The sequence below is a fragment of the Xyrauchen texanus genome, chromosome 20 (assembly GCF_025860055.1).
Source record: "Xyrauchen texanus isolate HMW12.3.18 chromosome 20, RBS_HiC_50CHRs, whole genome shotgun sequence".
In the NCBI taxonomy this organism is placed as follows: Eukaryota; Metazoa; Chordata; class Actinopteri; order Cypriniformes; family Catostomidae; genus Xyrauchen; species Xyrauchen texanus.
Window position 1 is genome coordinate 11537696 of NC_068295.1, and position 19776 is coordinate 11557471.

Below are 19776 nucleotides of genomic sequence, written 5' to 3' on the forward strand. Positions count from 1 at the left end.
AAGCCTGCAATGACAAGAAGAAAAAAAAATCATATTTATTTAAATATTTAGATATTTAAATAGATAAATGTAAAGATTTTTATTATACGGGTTCCGGTTCTGTGGGATTGGTGAACGATCAGGTTCAGTGACGTCATTACGCTCGCACCGGAGCAGGAAGTGCCAGTGTCGTCGGTGGGATTCTAAACAACGCAAAAACAACATGCGCACTCTCGCGCTGTAACGAGCAAACATGTAACATCACATTATTCACCAGAACTAGCAAAGCACTGAATCAACGAGTTCAAACCAATGACTGTCTAACGGAGGTGTGGAGACTCGTTTCACGGAGGAGAGATGAAAGAGGTTCGGGGCTGTGGTATGCGGAGCGCCGTCGGGTTCCTCTCCCGCAGGACACTCGGCGGACAGCCGCACCTGAAGGAGGAGTTCCAGCGGCGCAGGCTGGCCGGCTGCTCCACCCTCTTCAAGAAGGACATGCTCGGCCACTTCGGCTGCGTTAACGCCATCGAGTTCTCTAATAATGGAGGCCAGTGGCTGGTGTCCGGTAAGAGCCCGATTAGTACCCTCCGGTACTGCACCCTGATCTGTAAATGTGGGTCAGCGAGTGAGGGAGACAGCCAGGCCCACACAAGTCTCTAACGGAGCATAGAATAAACAATTATTCATGCAAAATAAAACGCATTCACAATCTCGGAAATTAAGTATTTGACTAGAGTGCGGCCTTAGTTTAAACCGAACAGATTTGACATCTTCATATGAAAGATTTTATTATTTCTGTGCATTACACAACAAGAGTGTTTTTCTTTCTTTCTGCCAGTAGACGTAAACATGTTTGTTAATGCCCCCTGTCTTTCAAAAGTTCCTCCATAGTTTCTTTAGTATTTTGTTGACTCAATAATTGCTTGCAGCTGTTCCTGATTATTTTGGCTTGATACCTTCATCCCCGTTAGACTCCTTTATTATTTGGATTGTTTTTACATTTGCATGTTAATTGTTTTACATTAGGCATGTAAAATTAGATACATGTGCAGAAGAGTAGCTAAAGTGTGGTGCGTTTTTACTTTGCACAGGTTCTGTACAATAAAATAGATCATGTCTGCGGTCACCTTTCCGTACAGAACTGAATGCAGAAATCTCCTCAAAGTTTCAGGTTCATTTTTTGCAACAGATGTGTGACACTGAAATAGCAGTTTGATGCTGTCATAATCTTTAATAAAGAAAACAACTTGTTTGCATTGCAACAAGTTATTAAGGTTAAATCCATCAGCTTGAATAAAATGTGTCCATAATGTCTGTTTAGTCTTAAAATATAATGTATTTTGTAAGATATGGAAGTAAGACGGGTGTCAGGAAACGTTTGACTGCTGAAACACAGGGCAGTTGTTCTTTTTTTTAATTCTGATACTAATATCAAATCTCCTGTAGACAGTAATTCTGTCTGTCTCTTGTTAAAGCAGCAAGTAATTTGTGTATAAACCAGCAGAGACCCTCTTATACATTGATTGATTGATACTTTGAATCTAAAAATCATGTTGTGTTTTTGGTGGCCCATTAGACTGAACATCTGCTTTTCTGCTTCAGTTACTTCATTAGGAATGAAATGTTGACATCCCCTGTCTTCTGCTGTAGGTGGTGATGACCGCCGAGTGTTGCTGTGGCACATGGAGAAAGCGATACACTCACGTGCCAAACCAATCAAGTTGAAGGGGGAGCACCTGTCCAACATCTTCTGCCTGGCGTTTGACAGCACCAACAAGCGTGTTTTCTCTGGAGGTAAAACAAGCAGCTGCTCTGATTCGTGATGCTGTATTTCCAGGTGGAACAGAAAGACGATGTACAGTATGTAATGTTCTTGTCTGTTGCCACAGGAAACGATGAGCAGGTGATTCTGCATGACGTCGAGCGTGGTGAGACGCTCAATGTTTTCCTACATGATGACGCTGTCTACGGTCTGTCCGTCAGCCCTGTTAATGATAACGTCTTCGCCAGCTCCTCTGATGACGGCCGAGTTCTCATATGGGACACACGAGAGCCTCCACATGGAGGTACACACTATTGATCACTGTTGGGGAGTAGTTTAGTAACTAATGTAGTGACGCTACTAACTTTGTTTCAGTAGCGTGAGTTCAAGCTCTTTTCACAATAGTGTAGTTTTTCCAGTACAAGTGACATTTGCCAACAAGTAGTGCTATAGCATCACAGAACACTACATTTGTCATGTTTTATTGCCAATGCCGCAGTAGAGCTAGGTGAGTAATGAAATGTTCTCATTTATACCATCCTCTCTCTCTCATGTAGCGCTGGGAAAACCAATTAAGTTAAAGGGATAGTTCACCCAAATATGGAAATTCTCTCATAATTTACTCACCCTCATGCCATCCCAGATGTGTATGACATTCTTTCTTCTTCGGAACACAAATTTCAGCTCTGTAAATCCATATAGTGCAAGTGAATGGTGACCAGTCATTTCAAGGTCCAAATTACATACAAAGGCAGCATAAAGTAATTCATACTACTCCAGTGTTTAAATAAATATATATATATATATATATATATATATATATATATATATATATCAGAAGCAATATGATACGTGTGGGTGAGAATCAGATAGATATTTAAGGATATTTAATTTTACTATAAATTCTCTTCCCTACCCAGTTGGTGACAATATGCACAAAGAATGCAAACTGCCCAAAAAAAATAAGAATGTGAAAGTAGAGATATATAGTAAAAAAGGACTTAAATATTGATCTTTTTCTCACCCACAATTATCATATCGCTTCTGAAGATATGGATTTAACCATAAGAGTCAAATGGATTACATTTATGCTGCCTTTTAATGTTTTTTGGACCTTCAAACTTCTGGCCACCATTCACTTGCATTGTTTGGACCTCTAGAGCTGAGATATTCTTCTAAAAATCTTTGTTTGTGTTCAGCAGAAGGAAGAAAGTCAAACACATCTTGGAAAGTGTCCATTATGTCACAGGAGACAGATGACGTTGTGCTCCACTATTTTCTGTCATTGGTAGTTGCTGCACAATATCGCTCTGCATTTGCATTAGGTTAAACCTTTCTAAACTTTGTCCTGTCTCTTGACATGCTCCCATCCTGTCGCCAACGGTCGCGGTCGCTCATGTAGCCGGAAGTAGACCAGATCTCATTGAAAATGAATGGTCTCCTGTAACATCCAGCGACAAAATCGCTGACCATGTGAACGGGGCTTCAAAAGGGACTTTACTTTTTTTTTTAAGTATTAAGTGCATTGCTGCTGTTTATCACAATATTTTGATTTAGTCATATAAAATAGGGTGCTTTCTAGTTTATTAGTGCATATTGCTGTAAGCAATTTCAGGTGTTCTACTTCAACGAGACTGAGCCATTGGATTAGCCACATCCCTCTTTCCAAAACCCCAAACTCTAAAGATACCAAAATGAGCTTTATTGAGAGATGGTTTTTAAAAACAACGATAGTAAAATAGCACCCTCAACTGAAAACTGTTATGAAAAACATGGCATAAAAATGGCACGATGCCTCAATAATTCGCTGCAACTACAACACTATGAGAACGCGCAAAATGAATGACAGGCAGAAACCGTCACTGTCCGTGGTCCACAGACACATTTTTGTTTGCAAAATCTAGTGCTGTCACAGAGACAGGAGAGATATCTTACAACACTTGTTTAATTAATATCTTTCAAGGAGTAGGAACATTTGTTGCATACCTTTCCATGAAAATAATCGCTTACAACATTTTTAAGTATACATTTATGTTCAGTTTAATGTTGTCAACCTATTTGTTTAACCCTTACGGAAACTAAACATTGTTTTACTGTAGTATCCATGACTTTAACCATGTGTTTTTGCTCAAATACCATTGTTTTGATACAGTTAACTGTAGTATCCATATAGAAACCATGGTTTAACTGTTGTAATACTGTAGTAACAATGCCTGTAGTAACCATGGTCAATTTTGTTGTTACTGTGGTTTTACTACAAATACTCTGATTAAACTATGGTTACTGTAGTAAGACCATGTTTAATTGTCAGAAGGCAATGTCACCCTAATTAAATGTATAACTTTCATGTTATCACCTGAAAGTTATAATTTACATTTAGTCATTTAGCAGACTCTTTGAGGAACATAGAAAGCAATTTGTCATACAAAGTTCAACAAAATCTAGTGTTGTACTGCCAAGCTCTCAAGGTGACTGGATTAGTATAGGTGCTAGCGCAGAAGAAAGAGATAGAGAAGGATTTTTTACAGTAAAAAAAAATGTTGTACAGTAAATGCAAGTTATGTTCAATAGTAAGTACAATTAGTTTAGATTGGTTAAGTGCTCATGGGACAGATGTGTTTTCAGCTGGTTCTTGTATGTTGAGATGGTATCAGCAGATCGTGTAATTGGTTGGAAGGTCATTTCGCCACAGAGAAACAGAGAGCGAACGATCGTAAAATAAACTTTGAGCCTCTTTGTGATGGGACCACCAGGCACCGCTGCTCCATAGACCGCAGAGAATGAGTTTGAGCATAAACCTGTATAATTTAATTGAAGTGGGAGGGTGTGGTCCATTGGCTGTCCTGAAAGCCAGAGTCAAAGCCTTGAATTTGATGCGGGCAGCTACTGGTAGCCAGTGGATTGAAATCAAGAGTGGGATGACATGAGCCTTTTTTGGCTGATTGAAGACCAGACGTGTTGCTGCATTCTGGACCATCTGCAGTGGCTTTATTGTGTTAGCTGGGAGGCCACTCAACAATGATATATAATATGATTAATATTAGATTAATATTATTAACATATTATTAATATATAATATTAAACATTATAATATTAACAAAGTATTAAATAATATAATCTGATTGTTAAATATCCAAGAACATTTCTTTAAAAAAGCTTCAATGTAGTCTTTATTAAAAGAGCAGCTTGACTGTAGTTTACTACAATCGATTAATCTAATGATTAATCGAACTATTATGCTACTATTCGGTCAAAATGATCTTTTAAAAATACCTCTACATGACAGTCACTGAATTACAAGTGAAAAAAACTTTTTTTTATACATTGTAATTCAGAATTAGTTTTCTTGTTTTTCATTTAAATTATCGAAAAATCCTTTAAACAAGATAAATTTACCTGAGAAGCAACATATTTGATATTTAGACTTGCTTTCAGAGAATATATTTTGAATATAAGTGTATTTGTATATATGTGTATTTTCTTTCACTTGTTCATATTTCTGCCACTGCAGTAAAAAATAAATATACTCATTTACAAGATATATTCTCTTAAAGCAAGTCTAAATATCTAATATGTTGCTTCTCAGGTAAATGTATCTTGTTTTAAGTAGGCTATTTTAAGATATTTGATATACTCAAATAACAATTTTTTCTTCTGCTGTATAGCTCCTAAAGTAAATGTAAGTTGTATTAAAGGAGTTTTACATATTTTTGAAAAACAAGCCAAAAAAAGTCTAATCAAAAACATATTTTGTTGCAGTGTATAATGGGCTAAGACTACAGTCTCTCATCTTTTATGTTCACTTCGATTAATCTTTAACTTAGAAAAACAAACACTCCTTAATAGAGCTGCATTTTGACGGTTTTCTTCACAATAAGATACACACCGTGAGATACAGTATATTATGATTCAATATGTTGCAAGCCATCATGTTATAATCTAGCTGCAGCAAACATGCACGAGGGACGAGTGTCCAATTGTCAGAGTGTGCATCAGCCGGGTGTAGTTTCAATCTCTCCCCCTTCTCGCGACTCATAGAAGCGGCGCTGACCACACAGAGAAATGCCATTTTCGGAGTTTGTTTATGACCCCGTTCCTTATTATTTGAACTTTAATAAAGGATGCATTAAAGATATAACACCTGGTTGTTTGCTTTTTAGATGCTCTTACATGCAAGTTTAGCTTAAGCGGAATGCCAGATCCGGCTCTGCTTTATTTCACAACGAGAGTGCTTCTGCATTTACTTATTTTGTATTTTTGCATTATAATTAATTCATACTTTGCAAACTGTTTTCTTCCTCTCCTCAGTCAGGCATGAGCTACAGTGCTGCTCTCACGCATCTTCATTAGCGTTTAATGTGATCTCATGTTACGTTAAATGAGATCAAACGACTATTCGACTACAAAAAAAATGTTGTCGGACAATTTTTATTGTCAACGTTGCCGATAATGTGACTAATCGTTTCAGCCCTAGTAGCTTGTAGCATGGGAAGCTATAGTAGCTTCCCCAACACTATTAATGTATATGCACATGCACTGCACAAATTACACACATTTACATATTATACTATAAATAGACTGATATGCTGGTCAGACCGATTAATTGGCTGAAATTTGGCTATTTTAAGATTATCTGCAAAGTGTATTCCACACATGCCATGTACCCTTCTATGTGCACTCAAATCTTTTGGGATATGTTGAAGTTTTAGTGTAAGTTTGTTCAATAACTCATACAGGACATGTATCAGGATCCTTGTATGGAGACAAATCAGACATGCTGTTTCATTTTATTCTGTGTTCTAGAACCTCTGTGCCAGTCAATGCCTGGACTGTTTGGTATAGAACTTGTGTGTGACTCTTATACTGTTGTGTATTCTAGAACCATTCTGTTTGGCCAACTACCCCTCGGCATTCCATAGTGTGATGTTTAACCCCGTGGAACCCCGTCTGCTGGCCACCGCAAACTCTAAAGAGGGAGTGGGGCTATGGGACATCCGCAAACCCCGCAGGTGAGATGGAGATCTGACTGAAAAACACACAACATAGCACAGACAGACCCTATCGCAAGGCTCGTAATTTTCTTTTGAGAGTCAAGTTATCCAAATGTAATTAGAGTAATTATGAGATCTTAGCACTTTCATTAGAAGTCTTATATGTTAAAGGATTAGTTCACCCAAAAATAGAAATTCTGTCATAATTTACTTATGTTACCCTTACGTTGCTCCAAACCCTTATGCCTTATGTGGAACACAAAAGAAGCTAGATTTTTGTATTCATTTCATAGTCTATCGTTTTAATCCCTGCAGTTGACAGGGATTCGCTTAAAGGTTTTGGTGAGACACAACCCAAAATTTAAGTAATTGTTCTGTCAAAATCTTGATGTCCGTTGTGTGTTCATGAGCACTATGAGAGAAGCTTGCTCGGAGTGTTCATGCAAGAACTCGTGTTTGATTTAATGAAATAAAATAGGGTGTTATCTAGTTTATTAGTGCATTTTTAAGGTACAGTAAGTGATTTCAGGCATTCTACTTCCACGAGACCTAACCATTGGATTAGCCACGCCCCCTCTTTTCAAAACCCCAAACTCCAAAGATACCTAAATGAGCTTTATTGAGAGCAGAAATAGTTGTTAAAAACCACAGTAGTAAAATAGCACCTTCAACTGAAAACTGTTATATTTTTTCATTTTGGGTGGACTGTTCCTTTAACTGTTGGGTCCGCACAGACAAAAAAAATCACAGTATTAATAAATACAGTCTTGACAAACACAAAATAGGTATCGTTTTAAAGCTTAGAAGCTGTACTTTACAATGCATGTAGTCGTTATGAGCAAAATTGAACAAGTGCTTTGAAATTTGCAGACAAATCAGATTGTAATTAATGTGCCATATGATGATGAAAAGCTCTGAGTTGAATACAACCAACCTATTTGTTTTACCCACAGGCATAAATATAGAGAGTATTAGCTAAGTATATGTATTTGACATACATGTTACATGCAAACAGGTGATGCTTAAATGACGCATTTTCACTGGTAACTTCACAAAAAATTAACAGAACAAAATATCATATACCATTGCTTAGAGAAGGGGATTCCTGATAAAACAAGCCACACACATGCAATCTAATGCATAGATCATTAGATAACCTACATGAAGCACAATGTGCACATAGCACATAATGACTAAAAACACGTTAGCTTTCCTGGATCAGATGATTGCATCAGAAATGATGTAGTACCTTGTCCAGCGTCGTGGAACACTATACAAATCGTATTTGGATTAAGACTGCTGAAACTAGAGATGGAAGTCATCCAAACATGGCCAGAGAAGATCGTTCACTGTAATTACAATGGCCACCAGGAGATGGCGCCAATTACATTACACAGACTCAATGATGGCTCAAATGACACAGAACAGAACTGAATGAAATCTCGTTACTCATGCCTGCATGCTTTGGACAGAGAGCATACATTTAGTCATTGTTGTGTTTGCATGTGTAATTAGTTCTTAGGTACAATTATTATGTTGTATTTGTTTGGAGAGGCTTTTGGACACATGGAGACATTTTTGACACTAGAAAAAATATTTTTTATGCTTTAACTTTTTATCACTTTGTCATATCAACAGAAATTTTACTCTGTTACAGTTCAGAGGATTGGGAACAAAAACACCTTATTTTGCACCCTGATATATATAATGTCAAATCAAAAAGATAAGAAAAATAAGTTAATCCTTTGTCTTAATCTTAAAGTTTTTTTTTTTTTTGATTTTCAGAGTTTCTTAGGCTGAGAGTCTCATAATGTATATAATAATAATAAAATAAAGTTTTCTTTAAAACAAGACCAAAACCCTCTTTTTCTTTGAGTCTTTATGAGCCTTTAATTTTAGGTATGCCCCTGAAACAGGAAATCTTTAAAGGTTAAGATGCAAAACAAAACTATACATTCTTAACACTGTGTGTTAATTTACATTTATATGAATATTATATTTTTTTATATTTAAGGGCAACTGTTCTCAAAAAAGTCAAATGAAGAAAACATTTGAAGATTTGCTAAAGCCCATATATCTGACATCAGCTTCCCACGTAATGAAAAAATGACTATCTAATGAAGAACTGTTATTTTACTTGAATAACACAATTATAACTGAACAAAAGAAAATATCTAGTTTCCCTCTTATGTTTTAAAACTCCCATTCTTTGAGGAAAAAGAAGCATTTCCTTGTCCTGCAAGTATTTTAAACTTGGACACAAATGGAGCCAGTGCAATTCTCACGTATTTAATCAGTGAGAACAGAATAAAGTTGTTTAAAGGTGTTCATGGTTGAGAATAATAAATGTATGTTGAACCAGAATGTTTGCATGTGTGCAACTCCTGTGGCGGTCCATGTTAGCCCTTTTTTGAGCATTACAGTCTCTGAACAGCAGTGTTTTCATCTAAAATTATCAACCAGAGACTCGACAATAAAAATGCTTGACAGTCCAGAATTGAATGTAATGAGACCTGTTCTGTAATCATAGCTGTCTGCTGTACTTTCTGAGACCAGCAGATGACAGCAGGGAGTGTGTGTTTGTGTAAAGAATCAGACGCTAATCAACACATCCACATGATGATGTTTTATAATGAACTGCTGTCATCTGCATGCATTATTTGATGTGTCTCTCTCTGTGTTGTAGTTCTCTGTTGAGGTACGGAGGCAGTTTGTCTCTTCAGAGTGCCATGAGCGTGCGCTTTAACAGTACGGGGACGCAGCTGCTGGCTCTGCGCAGACGTCTGCCTCCCGTCTTGTACGAGCTACACTCCCGTCTGCCCAGCTTCCAGTTTGATAACCAGGGCTACTTCAACTCCTGCACCATGAAGAGCTGCTGCTTTGCTGGAGACCGAGATCAGGTTAACCCTAGTTTACACTTTCACCTGGCATCAGCTCTCAATGGCATTTATACTTTGCTCACACCGTGGTTGCACTCTTCTCCAAACGAAAGATGGTAGTGCAGAGATCATATTAGCTAATACTGTCAGAAACAGCAGTGATGAAGCACTTTGTTGAACTTTACATTTACCTAGCCAGGTAGTATAATAATAGTTAATGTTCACTGATCATATGCAAGAGACAAAACAAAAACACTTAAGAACCAGTGGTAGGCTGTTTACACACACTATTAATAAATAATTGAATGAACTACAGTTAAATTTATGCACATGTTAATAAAAATGCTTTTTATTTTACACCGTATAAAATAAACAAGCTGTTCGAGTATATATTAGTAAAACCAAATTTAAGTGTATTTTTAAAAACAGTTTTATTCAGTGTACAAATGTTAGTGCATAAATAGACTTACTTGTCTTTCTAAACAAGGGCTGGGAAATTTCACGCGTTTATTTCTGTGATTAATAGTTGATGGTTTAACGTGTAAAAAAAAATAACACAATCGATGCAGTATCTGTTTTTTTTTTCACTTCCTGAAACCCACTTCGGGTGGCTAAAATTGGCATACATTTCTACTGCACATCTTAGCACAGAAACTGATTGTGTGGAGCAGTGCACGCTATTCATTACGAGCGACACGTGTCCCGGGAATAATAAACACGTGAGCAAATTTACCATATGGAGAATGGAGAGTTCACCTGCAAGTGGTGAGCCAGGTGTGTGAGAAATATGGCCATGCGGCCGTATCTCTTCGCAACGCCTGAAAACGCTCTGAACCTGTGTCAAAAGCAAAACCCAGAGAGATACCCAGCGTGTGTGTGATAAAGACTGAAAGCAGCCAGAGAAAATAATAGTTTTGAGATTTTAAACTTTACCAAATTAAACTTCAGCAATCAATTTGTTTTTATCTGTAGGTATAATGTCTAATAATCCATTGGAAATGTACACTTAAGTTTATCTTGGCAAGAAAGCTTGATCTGAATTGAATCCGCTCATTTGATCCACTGAAAAACACCAGATCATGTCCAATAATTTTATGGCATGTCTACATATACATGTATATACAATTTAAACCTGTAAAGATTTGTGTAACTCTATCAGCAAAAAAAATGAACATTTTAATATGTACATATTTAATTAAAATGAATGATGACTTACCAATTTCTTTCAAGTACATTGAAAGTATCAAGTTAATTTATTTATGATTATAATTTAATGTTTTGTTTTAATGTACCATGTAACAAGATTAATCATGATTAATCACAGAAAAAATGTAATCGATTCACAGCCCTAGTAATTTCACAGTAAAATGCTGTTTTTTGAACATTATTAGCAGTAGTTTTATGCTGGGTCAGAAGTGCAGGCTTATCTGCCTTGCCCTTTTCCTTGAATTCGTCCAGTGGGATTGAAAGCACTGCACAAAAATTGGCCTTGTGCAAGAATGTGCAAAATGGAGCCTTTCAAAGACGAGACCACAGCCATGATGACGTGCCCAAGCCAACACTTCAAACAAAATGACATGCTTTATCTATATATCTACAGTCATATTACAGATGCATGTAAACAGAATAACATATGGCTCTTCCAGCCACCATTTAATAATTAACCTGTCCTGAGTAATATAACAGTGTAAAGTGTACAAAATTTTGATTAGTGATTCCCAGGAAGATTTAAATTCGGTGTGTGTGTGCGCGCGTGCGTAATTGATACATATATCTCTCCTTTCACGTTGTTACTGTCTTATACCTCATTCTACAGGCCTGTGATTCTTGTTGCTGTCTGATATCTGTCCATCCATATAGAAATATCATCTTAACAGATTATATTGTTTTTGTCCCCAGAAGTAAGCTAAATATATCCTTCTTTTTGGGACATCATAAGATACCCTCAATGGGGAAAATCAATTCATAAATACAATAAATTAATTTTATTGAAGTTTTGGGTTAAAACTTCAGAGCAGGACTGCTTTGTGAATTTCCCTTTTTTATTTGTAACTAGTAGCACTTAATAAACATGCACACACAAAAATTCTAGAGCAAATAGTTTCCCTTTTTCAAAAAAATGATAGCAGCATATGTTGTGAAGTAGAGACACTGACTACCACCTCTGGAGTCATGAGTTTGAATCCAGGGCGTGCTGAGTGACTCAGGTCTCCTAAGCAACCAATTGGCCTGACATGGGGTAACCTCCCTGTGGTCGCTATAATGTGGTTCTCGTGTGGTAATGCAGACACCGAGGCAACTGAGATTTGTTGTCCGCCACCCACAATGAGGCGAGTCACAGAGCCTTACAGCACATTGGGAATTGGGCATTCTAAATTGCGGAGAAAAAATTATAATACCAAGCCATAGAAAGTCTTGTATTGTTATTATTCAATACTGATGCACTGAAGTACACATTAGTGTACATTGGTTTAGCAACGAGTGAGTCTTCTAAACTGAGATCAGTCGGTTTAAATGAATTAAAATTATGCGTTGTGTATTCCAAAGCCGATATACAACATCCACGCATGTATACGCGGTGTTGTACGAGGACAGTCGTTTTAATTAGCTTTATATAAAAACAATAGAAGTCTGTAGTGTCTCCTCATTTACATACAGGGTTCCTGCGGATCCTTAAGTCTTCAATTCAGTTTTCCCAAATTTAAGGTTAGAAAAAGTTTTAATATCTTAAATGATACAACAAAAGTCTTATTTTTTATTTAAAGAGGTCTTCAATTTGGTGGCAGAAAGACAGGAATCGTGATATGACCTAATGTGAGTGTCAAACTTCAAAAGAATACAATTGATTTATAAGTGCATGCACTGCGTCCTTCAAAGTGAAAACATGACACTGTTGCATTTTCTCCAAGCACGCGGGGGCTTGTGAGTGTTTCCATCTGTTGCAGAGCAGTTCGCAATCATTAGGCTATATCAGAAATGTATAACATGCGATCACTAATGATCAACTGTTGATGATGTAGTGTTGATGAAACATTACAATGCTTACTTTTAGTTGTTTATATTGGAATACACTGTTGATCATTGGCGAGCACATTTTATTTCCATTATCTGTTTGAATGAACAGCTGGAAGCAGTGAAGTGCAAACATTTCAAAATAAGAGTGTATTGGTGTATTTCAGCCTTTAAAGTTAAAAGTGCCGCGCTATGAATCAAATAATTTATTTATGTATGTTTTATTTTTCCTAGTTATTGGTATTGTGGTTGCACCATAAACTGCGTCTGAGATTTAATTCAATTTGGACTTTGTTGCCTCTGTCTGGTCCTCCCCATCACAGGAATGAAATATTAAACATTTAATATAGGTTACTAATTTTAAAAACTACTGGCAGAGTAATTGCGTTTCTTTCAACATATTATTGTATCAGCAAAATTCTATATTTGTCGACCTCTAATTGGAATTTATTTATACAATGGTAAATAAACCAATTTTAATGTGATATATATATATATATATATGTGGAAAACATGTCTTGAGTATTTTAAACTTGCATATATCCTACCGTGTTTTACTGTTAAGCAATGTTAAGGCCATGAGAATGGGTGCCCCTGCCTATTTAAGTAAGAATCTGTGATGCATGATTTATTTTGTGATTGGGTGGGTTTATTTTGTGATGGGGATACAGTATTAATTTTATGTGTTCTGTCTTGAAAGGGGTCTTAAAGTCTTCCATTTTTAAACATCTGCAGCAACCCTGTACATAAGCAAGTGTGTTTGTGTAGTGCTGCAAAGCCAGAGAGCATTGCACGTAAATATGCCATTCAAGAATCTTCTCAGAGAGGATTACATCATAGTGACAATAACCTCATGAGAATAATAAATGTTTGTGTTTTCAGTACATCCTGTCTGGCTCAGATGATTTTAATCTTTACATGTGGAGAATCCCTAATGATCCTGAAGCAGGTAAACAGAATGCACACAGGGTAACCTTAGTATTGTTTGCTCATAGATATCAGTAGTTCATATTATTTATGGATACATTCTCTCTCTGTCTGCAGGAGGTGTGGGCAGAGTGGTAAACGGGGCCTTTATGGTTCTGAAAGGTCATCGATCCATTGTGAATCAAGTCCGCTTTAACCCTCACACATACATGATATGCTCATCCGGGGTGGAGAAGGTCATTAAGGTAAGTCGGTATTTTCATTATAACAGCATTATAAACATTGTGATTGACTATTAAAAAATACAGAATGATTTCAGTAGGTAATTTAAAAGAATAATTCACCTAAAAATTCTGAAAATTCTGTCAACATTTACTCAAAATCATATTGTGTTGAGTTAGAATTACATTCTTTCTTCCACAAAACACAAAAGGAAATGTTAGGCAGAATCTTTACACTGCTTTTTTCCATACAATAAAAGTGAATGAGGACTAATGTTGTCAAGCTCTAAAAATAATTAAAAAGCACCATTAAACTACCATACTAGTCCATATGACTCATTCACTATATTGCAAATATTCTGCAGTCATGCAAAAGCTTTGTTTGAGGAGCAGACTGAAATTTAAGTCATTATTCACTGAAAAACATCTCTGCTGCAGTTTTGAAACATTGAGATGTGGTCCGTGAAGATGCTCCTTGCCATGTTTTATGTTAGTGATGATGACAGTGTCCATCCCCATTCCCTTCATTGTGTCTTATTCAGTCCATTAGTGCATAAATGGTTACATTCAGTTCAGTGTAACTATTCACATATAAATGTACAAATTACAATTATACAAAATGTATTCTGCTTGTGTTTCATGAAGAAGGCCCGCTGTATTGAAAGGAGCAGCGTGAACATTCTACTTGTTTGTTCTATTAGAAGAAAAGCATGGGTTTGGAACAACATGATGGTGTTTTGAAATAAATAAAATTTCTGGGTGTACTATTCCTTTAACTAATACAGACCTGCCACACGCACAGAGGACAAGATTCTGGAAAGAGCCTGAACTTGTGTCACCTCCATTTCATTTTAAATGAAGTTTTGCTGTCTTTCAACCCCTGCTAAATCCTAGAAGGCACACAATCTAAGCATGACTTTACTTGGATCACCATTTACGTGTCTCGCTGTTTTGGCTCTGGTTATTTTCCAGCTGCTGAAATATCCTTACATAGAAGAGCATTACAGCTTCTTGAAAGCATCGCTCTTATGAGTCTGTTTATTTTAAGACTTAACGGTCAAAAGTCCTCTCATGAGTTATTGGTTTGAATCAGTTTAACAAATCATTTACTTACTCACTGAATTGGACAGAGCTGTTCTTCACTGAATGACTTTCATTGTATCCAACTTGGAACGAGAATTGTTACTGTATTTAAGTATTTTTGTTCAGTATATATAGTAAGGGACAAATTATTGAATGGGGGATATTTCCTTAAAAGTACTGAAATAATAATGAATGGAATAGTTAAGGAAACAGATTTGTTAAGAGAGATTTTCTTTAAAATTATACCAATCACTTGACCCTTGTTGTTGTTTTCCTCGAGTTATAAGCCTTTAATTTTGGGTATGCCACTGATACATGAAATCTTTAAAAACACCCTCAGAACATAAAGGGTTAATGTCAGCCTACACATGCTGGAATGGACTCCAAAAGTTTATGCAAAACCTGATGATCCATTTAATCAGAGCATGATTTGAGAATGTTCCAAATAGTGTTGTAATGGTACCAAAATTTCAGTTCCAATACCAGTGAAATGTCATAGTTCTCTATACCAGTTTCGATACCACAGCAAAAATATGATAATGTGCTATTGATCACATTTAATTTTTTATAATTTAATAATTATTTTGACGTTTTAAATTTTATTTAATGTAATCATCAAAATGTTGTCTAATCAATTAATTCTTAATTCTAATAAGTGAAAATAGAACATTTTAACATGTCATTGCATTTTTTTGCCAAACTTTTATTCAGCAGGTGTCTTGCTTGTGATAAATCAATTATTTATTGTTGTTATTATTATTATAGAGAATAACATTTTACTATTAATACTATTAATATTTTACTTGTAATATATTTTTATTACATTTTTTCATTTCAAGCATCTAGCTTTTATTTTGAATTGTGCTTTTATTATGACATGTGTTTTTTGCTGGAAGCTTCACTTTTTCAGATAAACAGTTTGCAACACAGCCCAGTGATCATTGAAGACTTATATACATACATATATACATATGCTATATAAATAGTTGAGTTGAGATCAAAGCGCACATGATGTGATGTCACTTGGATTAACTGTCCATTTCTGTGTAAAAGGAGTAACAGAGCACACGTTCAAAATAAGCCTTTGAGCATTTTAAAGCTGTCGTGTGTCAGTCATAATCCGGTACCAGCGCGCAATGAGTTGGTGCTCGGTACTACCGGTAATGCAGAAACACTTTTTTTTTTTTTTTTTTTTATTACCGACTTGGTACCGAAGTACCTTTTACTTTTGACAACACTAGTTCCAAAGTATATCTTCAATGGTGTGCTTCAGTGAAAGCAAAGAAAACTGATCTTTTGTACAAAGTAGTTAACATGGTCATTTTCTCAAATTTGCTTAGATTTGATGTCACCTTGTAACATTCCACAATCTTAAACATGTTTTTATTTTTGTCACTATTGTTATGTTTTGAATATTTAAAACCTTTTTCTAGGATTAAATTAGGTCTCAGACTTGAAGACCACTAATGGATGGGGTTGTAATTCTGACCCATCTCACCCTCTGTCTCTCTGTCTCTCTCGATAGGTCTGGAGTCCTTATCAGCAGCCAGATAGTGTTGGAGATCTTGAAGGTCTGGTGGAGGACAAGTCTCGCTCTCTCTACACTCATGAGGAATACATCAGCCTGGTCCTCAACAGTGGAAGTGGACTGTCACATGATTACGTCAGCCAATCAGTGCAGGAGGACCCAAGGATGATGGCTTTCTTTGACTCACTGGTTCGCCGTGAGATCGAGGGTTGGAGCTCAGATTCGGACAGTGATTTGAGTGAGGGAGCGATTTTGCAGCTGCACGCAAGAACACGACGTGCTACACGATCCACAGCACGATCTCCTGCAAATGCATCTGCCACTCATCACAGTGACTCTGACCACTCCTCTTCATCCTCGTTGGCCGGGCCAGATGCGTCAGGGAGTGAGCGGACTGACCTGGAAAGAGGTGGGTCACAGAGGAGCCAGGCGGAGCCACGTGCATCTGCATTTCTACTTGACCTTGTGAATGAGGACTCCGATTCCAGTGGGTTCTGGTTGGACCCAATGCCCCGTCCGAGATCTCCTAGTCCACGTGAGAACTCAAGCCTTTCGAGCCACGCCTCCTCAGAAGGTGTGGCCTCTAGCTCTAGCTCCTCCCCAAGCTCTTCCTCTAGCTCCTCCTCCAGCAGTGATGGCCTCGATGAGGAGTTACGTAGAAGCAGGATGCGACAGCGCAATGCTGCGAGATGGAGGCGCCATATAGGCCTCTCCGGCAGAGACTCAGCCCTCAATCCTCACTCAGCAACAGATGCCTCCAATTACCCGAGCATATCTGTTCATGATCCGTCATCACTCTCTTCGACCTCGGGTGACGAAGGTCGCCCTTTCAGGAATAGTGGGAAAGAAAAGACAAGCGGACACATCTCAAGTCCCACATGCTTATCCGACAGACATGCTCAACCACAGTCCAGATTTAGACGCCGCATCATTTCCCCCCACTCAGGTGACGATGCCCCTGTTGAGAGGGCAAAATCACGGGTTGGCTTGTGCACAGAGTCCACGGAGGAACTAGAGAGGAGGAGGACTAGCGGAGAAGACTTAACTGCGACACACAGTGCCGGCGAGGAAGTAATTGAAACACTCAGCAGTCATACCACAGCAGGCTCTGGGGTTAACGGACATCCACATACAGATGTGGAGAGTGAGAGCCCTGCAGATTCAATTCACGCAGAATGCTCTATGGCAGACACTGATCTTAGTAAGAACTCAGGAGAGCCCTCTGGAAGGGAGTCAGCCAGTGTTGCTGGGAAACGGACTTGTTCAGACTCCGGAGATGAGGGGTATTCTCCTTTGGCGAAGAAGGCAAAAATATTGTGATGTCACCGCACAAACAGACTGGCTCGGAGTGAAACTTATTTTGACTTATTCACTTTTGGACTCTTTCAACATCTTTTGATTTCTAAGTTCTAAACCAACTTCCCTCGTTCTCCAATTTCATGCATTTTGGGGTCACACCACAGTGATGACACTAAAACAATATTATTGATATTAATATGGTATGAAAAAAGAAAATAATTGCAGTGTTTTTGGTTTCATAATATTTTAGTTTAATTGAACCTGTAACCTTTATGTTAAGGTTTATGCTTTGTTTTGGGGCAGTGAAAAGAAAAGGGTTTAAGGATTTCTACAATTAAGCCTGTTATGAGTCTGTATCAGTGGGACTGGGGTATGGGGGGGGCAGTGTTTCCATGGTAACCTCATTGAGCAGCAGCTGTTTGAGTTGTGCATTAAAGTTCTGTTCCAGTGTTTCCATAGAAACACTCTGCCATGTCTCTTCTTTATAACCATACACCATTATAATCATCAACAGACAGGAAGTAGCTCACTGAAATTTTTGTATAAGTGCTCTAGAATCTTACAGCAAGATATTATGATGTGAAAATCATCACCATGGTGATGCATCAGTATCTGCTGTCCATCTGTCCAATGGAGAGGCTTTAGCTGTTGTGAAACACGGCCAAATGAAAGCTTTAAAAAAGCATGAATGTTCTTACTGTACTCACTGGGATGTTGTAATCACCTGATTTTTCACAGTTTTTTCAGACATCTTAAAGGCATAGTCCAAAAAATTCAAATTCACACGAAAGTAATAATAGTAATCCACATGACTGCAGTGGTTAAATCTATGTCCGCAGAAGTTGTATGATAGGTGTGGGTGAGAAACAGATCAATATTGAAGTACTTTTTTTTTTCTATAAATTTCCACTGGCACCAACAATCATGCCACGATCCAAATCATTGAGATCAAATTTTTTTCCCTTATTCTGATGGTTGATGTGAACATTATCTGAAGCTCCTGACCTGTATCTGCATGATTGTATGCACTGCACTGCTGCCACACGATTGGCCTTATTAGATAATCACATGGATGATTGTTGGTCCCAGATGGGCTGGTTGACGAATTTTCACACACAACAGTCTCTAGAATTTACTCTGAATGGTGCCAAAAAACATAATTTACCTCAGGAGTGGTTACTAAGAAATTGTGTTACATAACATTTATCATGACCTTTGTTTATGTACGTAATCATTAAAGAGATAGTTCACCCAAAAATTATCATTTTGTCATTATTTACTCACTTTCATGTTGTTCCATTCCTGTATGACTTTATTTCTTATGTGGAACATGAAAGGAGATATAATGGAGAATTACAGCCACAGTCACCATTCACTTTCATTGTATGAGAAAGAGCAGCATCAACACTCTTCAAAATGGCTCATATGTCTTCCACAATAGGAAGTCGTATGGGTTTGGAGTAAAATGGCAGAATTTTCATTTTTGGAGGAACTATCCCTTTTAGACCATTTTATTGTAAGTTTACTAAAGCACATTTGTTTTTTTTGTTAAACATTTCAACAGTCAGCTTTTGACTAAATATATGTGTATCAAGATATTTTACATTTATATTTAAATATTTTATAATAAAATTTCTGATAAATATTTGAAATAATATTTTATAGTAATTTATATTTTTATTTATAAAAGTACATGAGGTCATCATTCTCGAAACCCCTATATGTGTGACTCAAGTGGTGTCTGTTTTTAATGACCATACAAATGAATGAATTTTGTCAAGTGAAGACGGTAACGCTTTACAATAAGGTTCCATTTGATAACATAAGTTAACAACAGTAATTAACATGAAAAATGAACTATACCTTCACAGCATTTATTAATCTTAGTTAATGTTTATTTCCGCATATAGTAATACATTTTTTAAATCAAAAGTTGAGTTTGTTAACATTAGAGCAGTATGATCTATTAACAAACATTAACAAATGCTGTAAACAATATATTGTTGATTGTTTGTTCATGATACCTACATTAACTAATGTCAATGTATGGAAGCTTATTGTAAAGTATTACTTTAAATCAGAAGGCATCTATAGA

At 37.0% G+C, this 19776-nt stretch overlaps 1 protein-coding gene across 1 annotated transcript; it reads left to right on the forward strand.

The window, feature by feature from the left end:
- Positions 1 to 155: 155 nt before the first annotated feature.
- LOC127660741 (DDB1- and CUL4-associated factor 5-like) lies at positions 156 to 19207 on the forward strand. The gene is made up of 8 exons (XM_052151137.1): positions 156 to 544; positions 1630 to 1773; positions 1869 to 2045; positions 6621 to 6750; positions 9419 to 9632; positions 13506 to 13572; positions 13668 to 13795; positions 16380 to 19207. The coding sequence occupies exons 1-8, from the start codon at positions 337 to 339 to the stop codon at positions 17700 to 17702; spliced, it is 2391 nt and encodes a 796-aa protein (XP_052007097.1). The 5' UTR covers positions 156 to 336; the 3' UTR covers positions 17703 to 19207.
- The last annotated feature ends 569 nt before the right edge of the window (positions 19208 to 19776 follow it).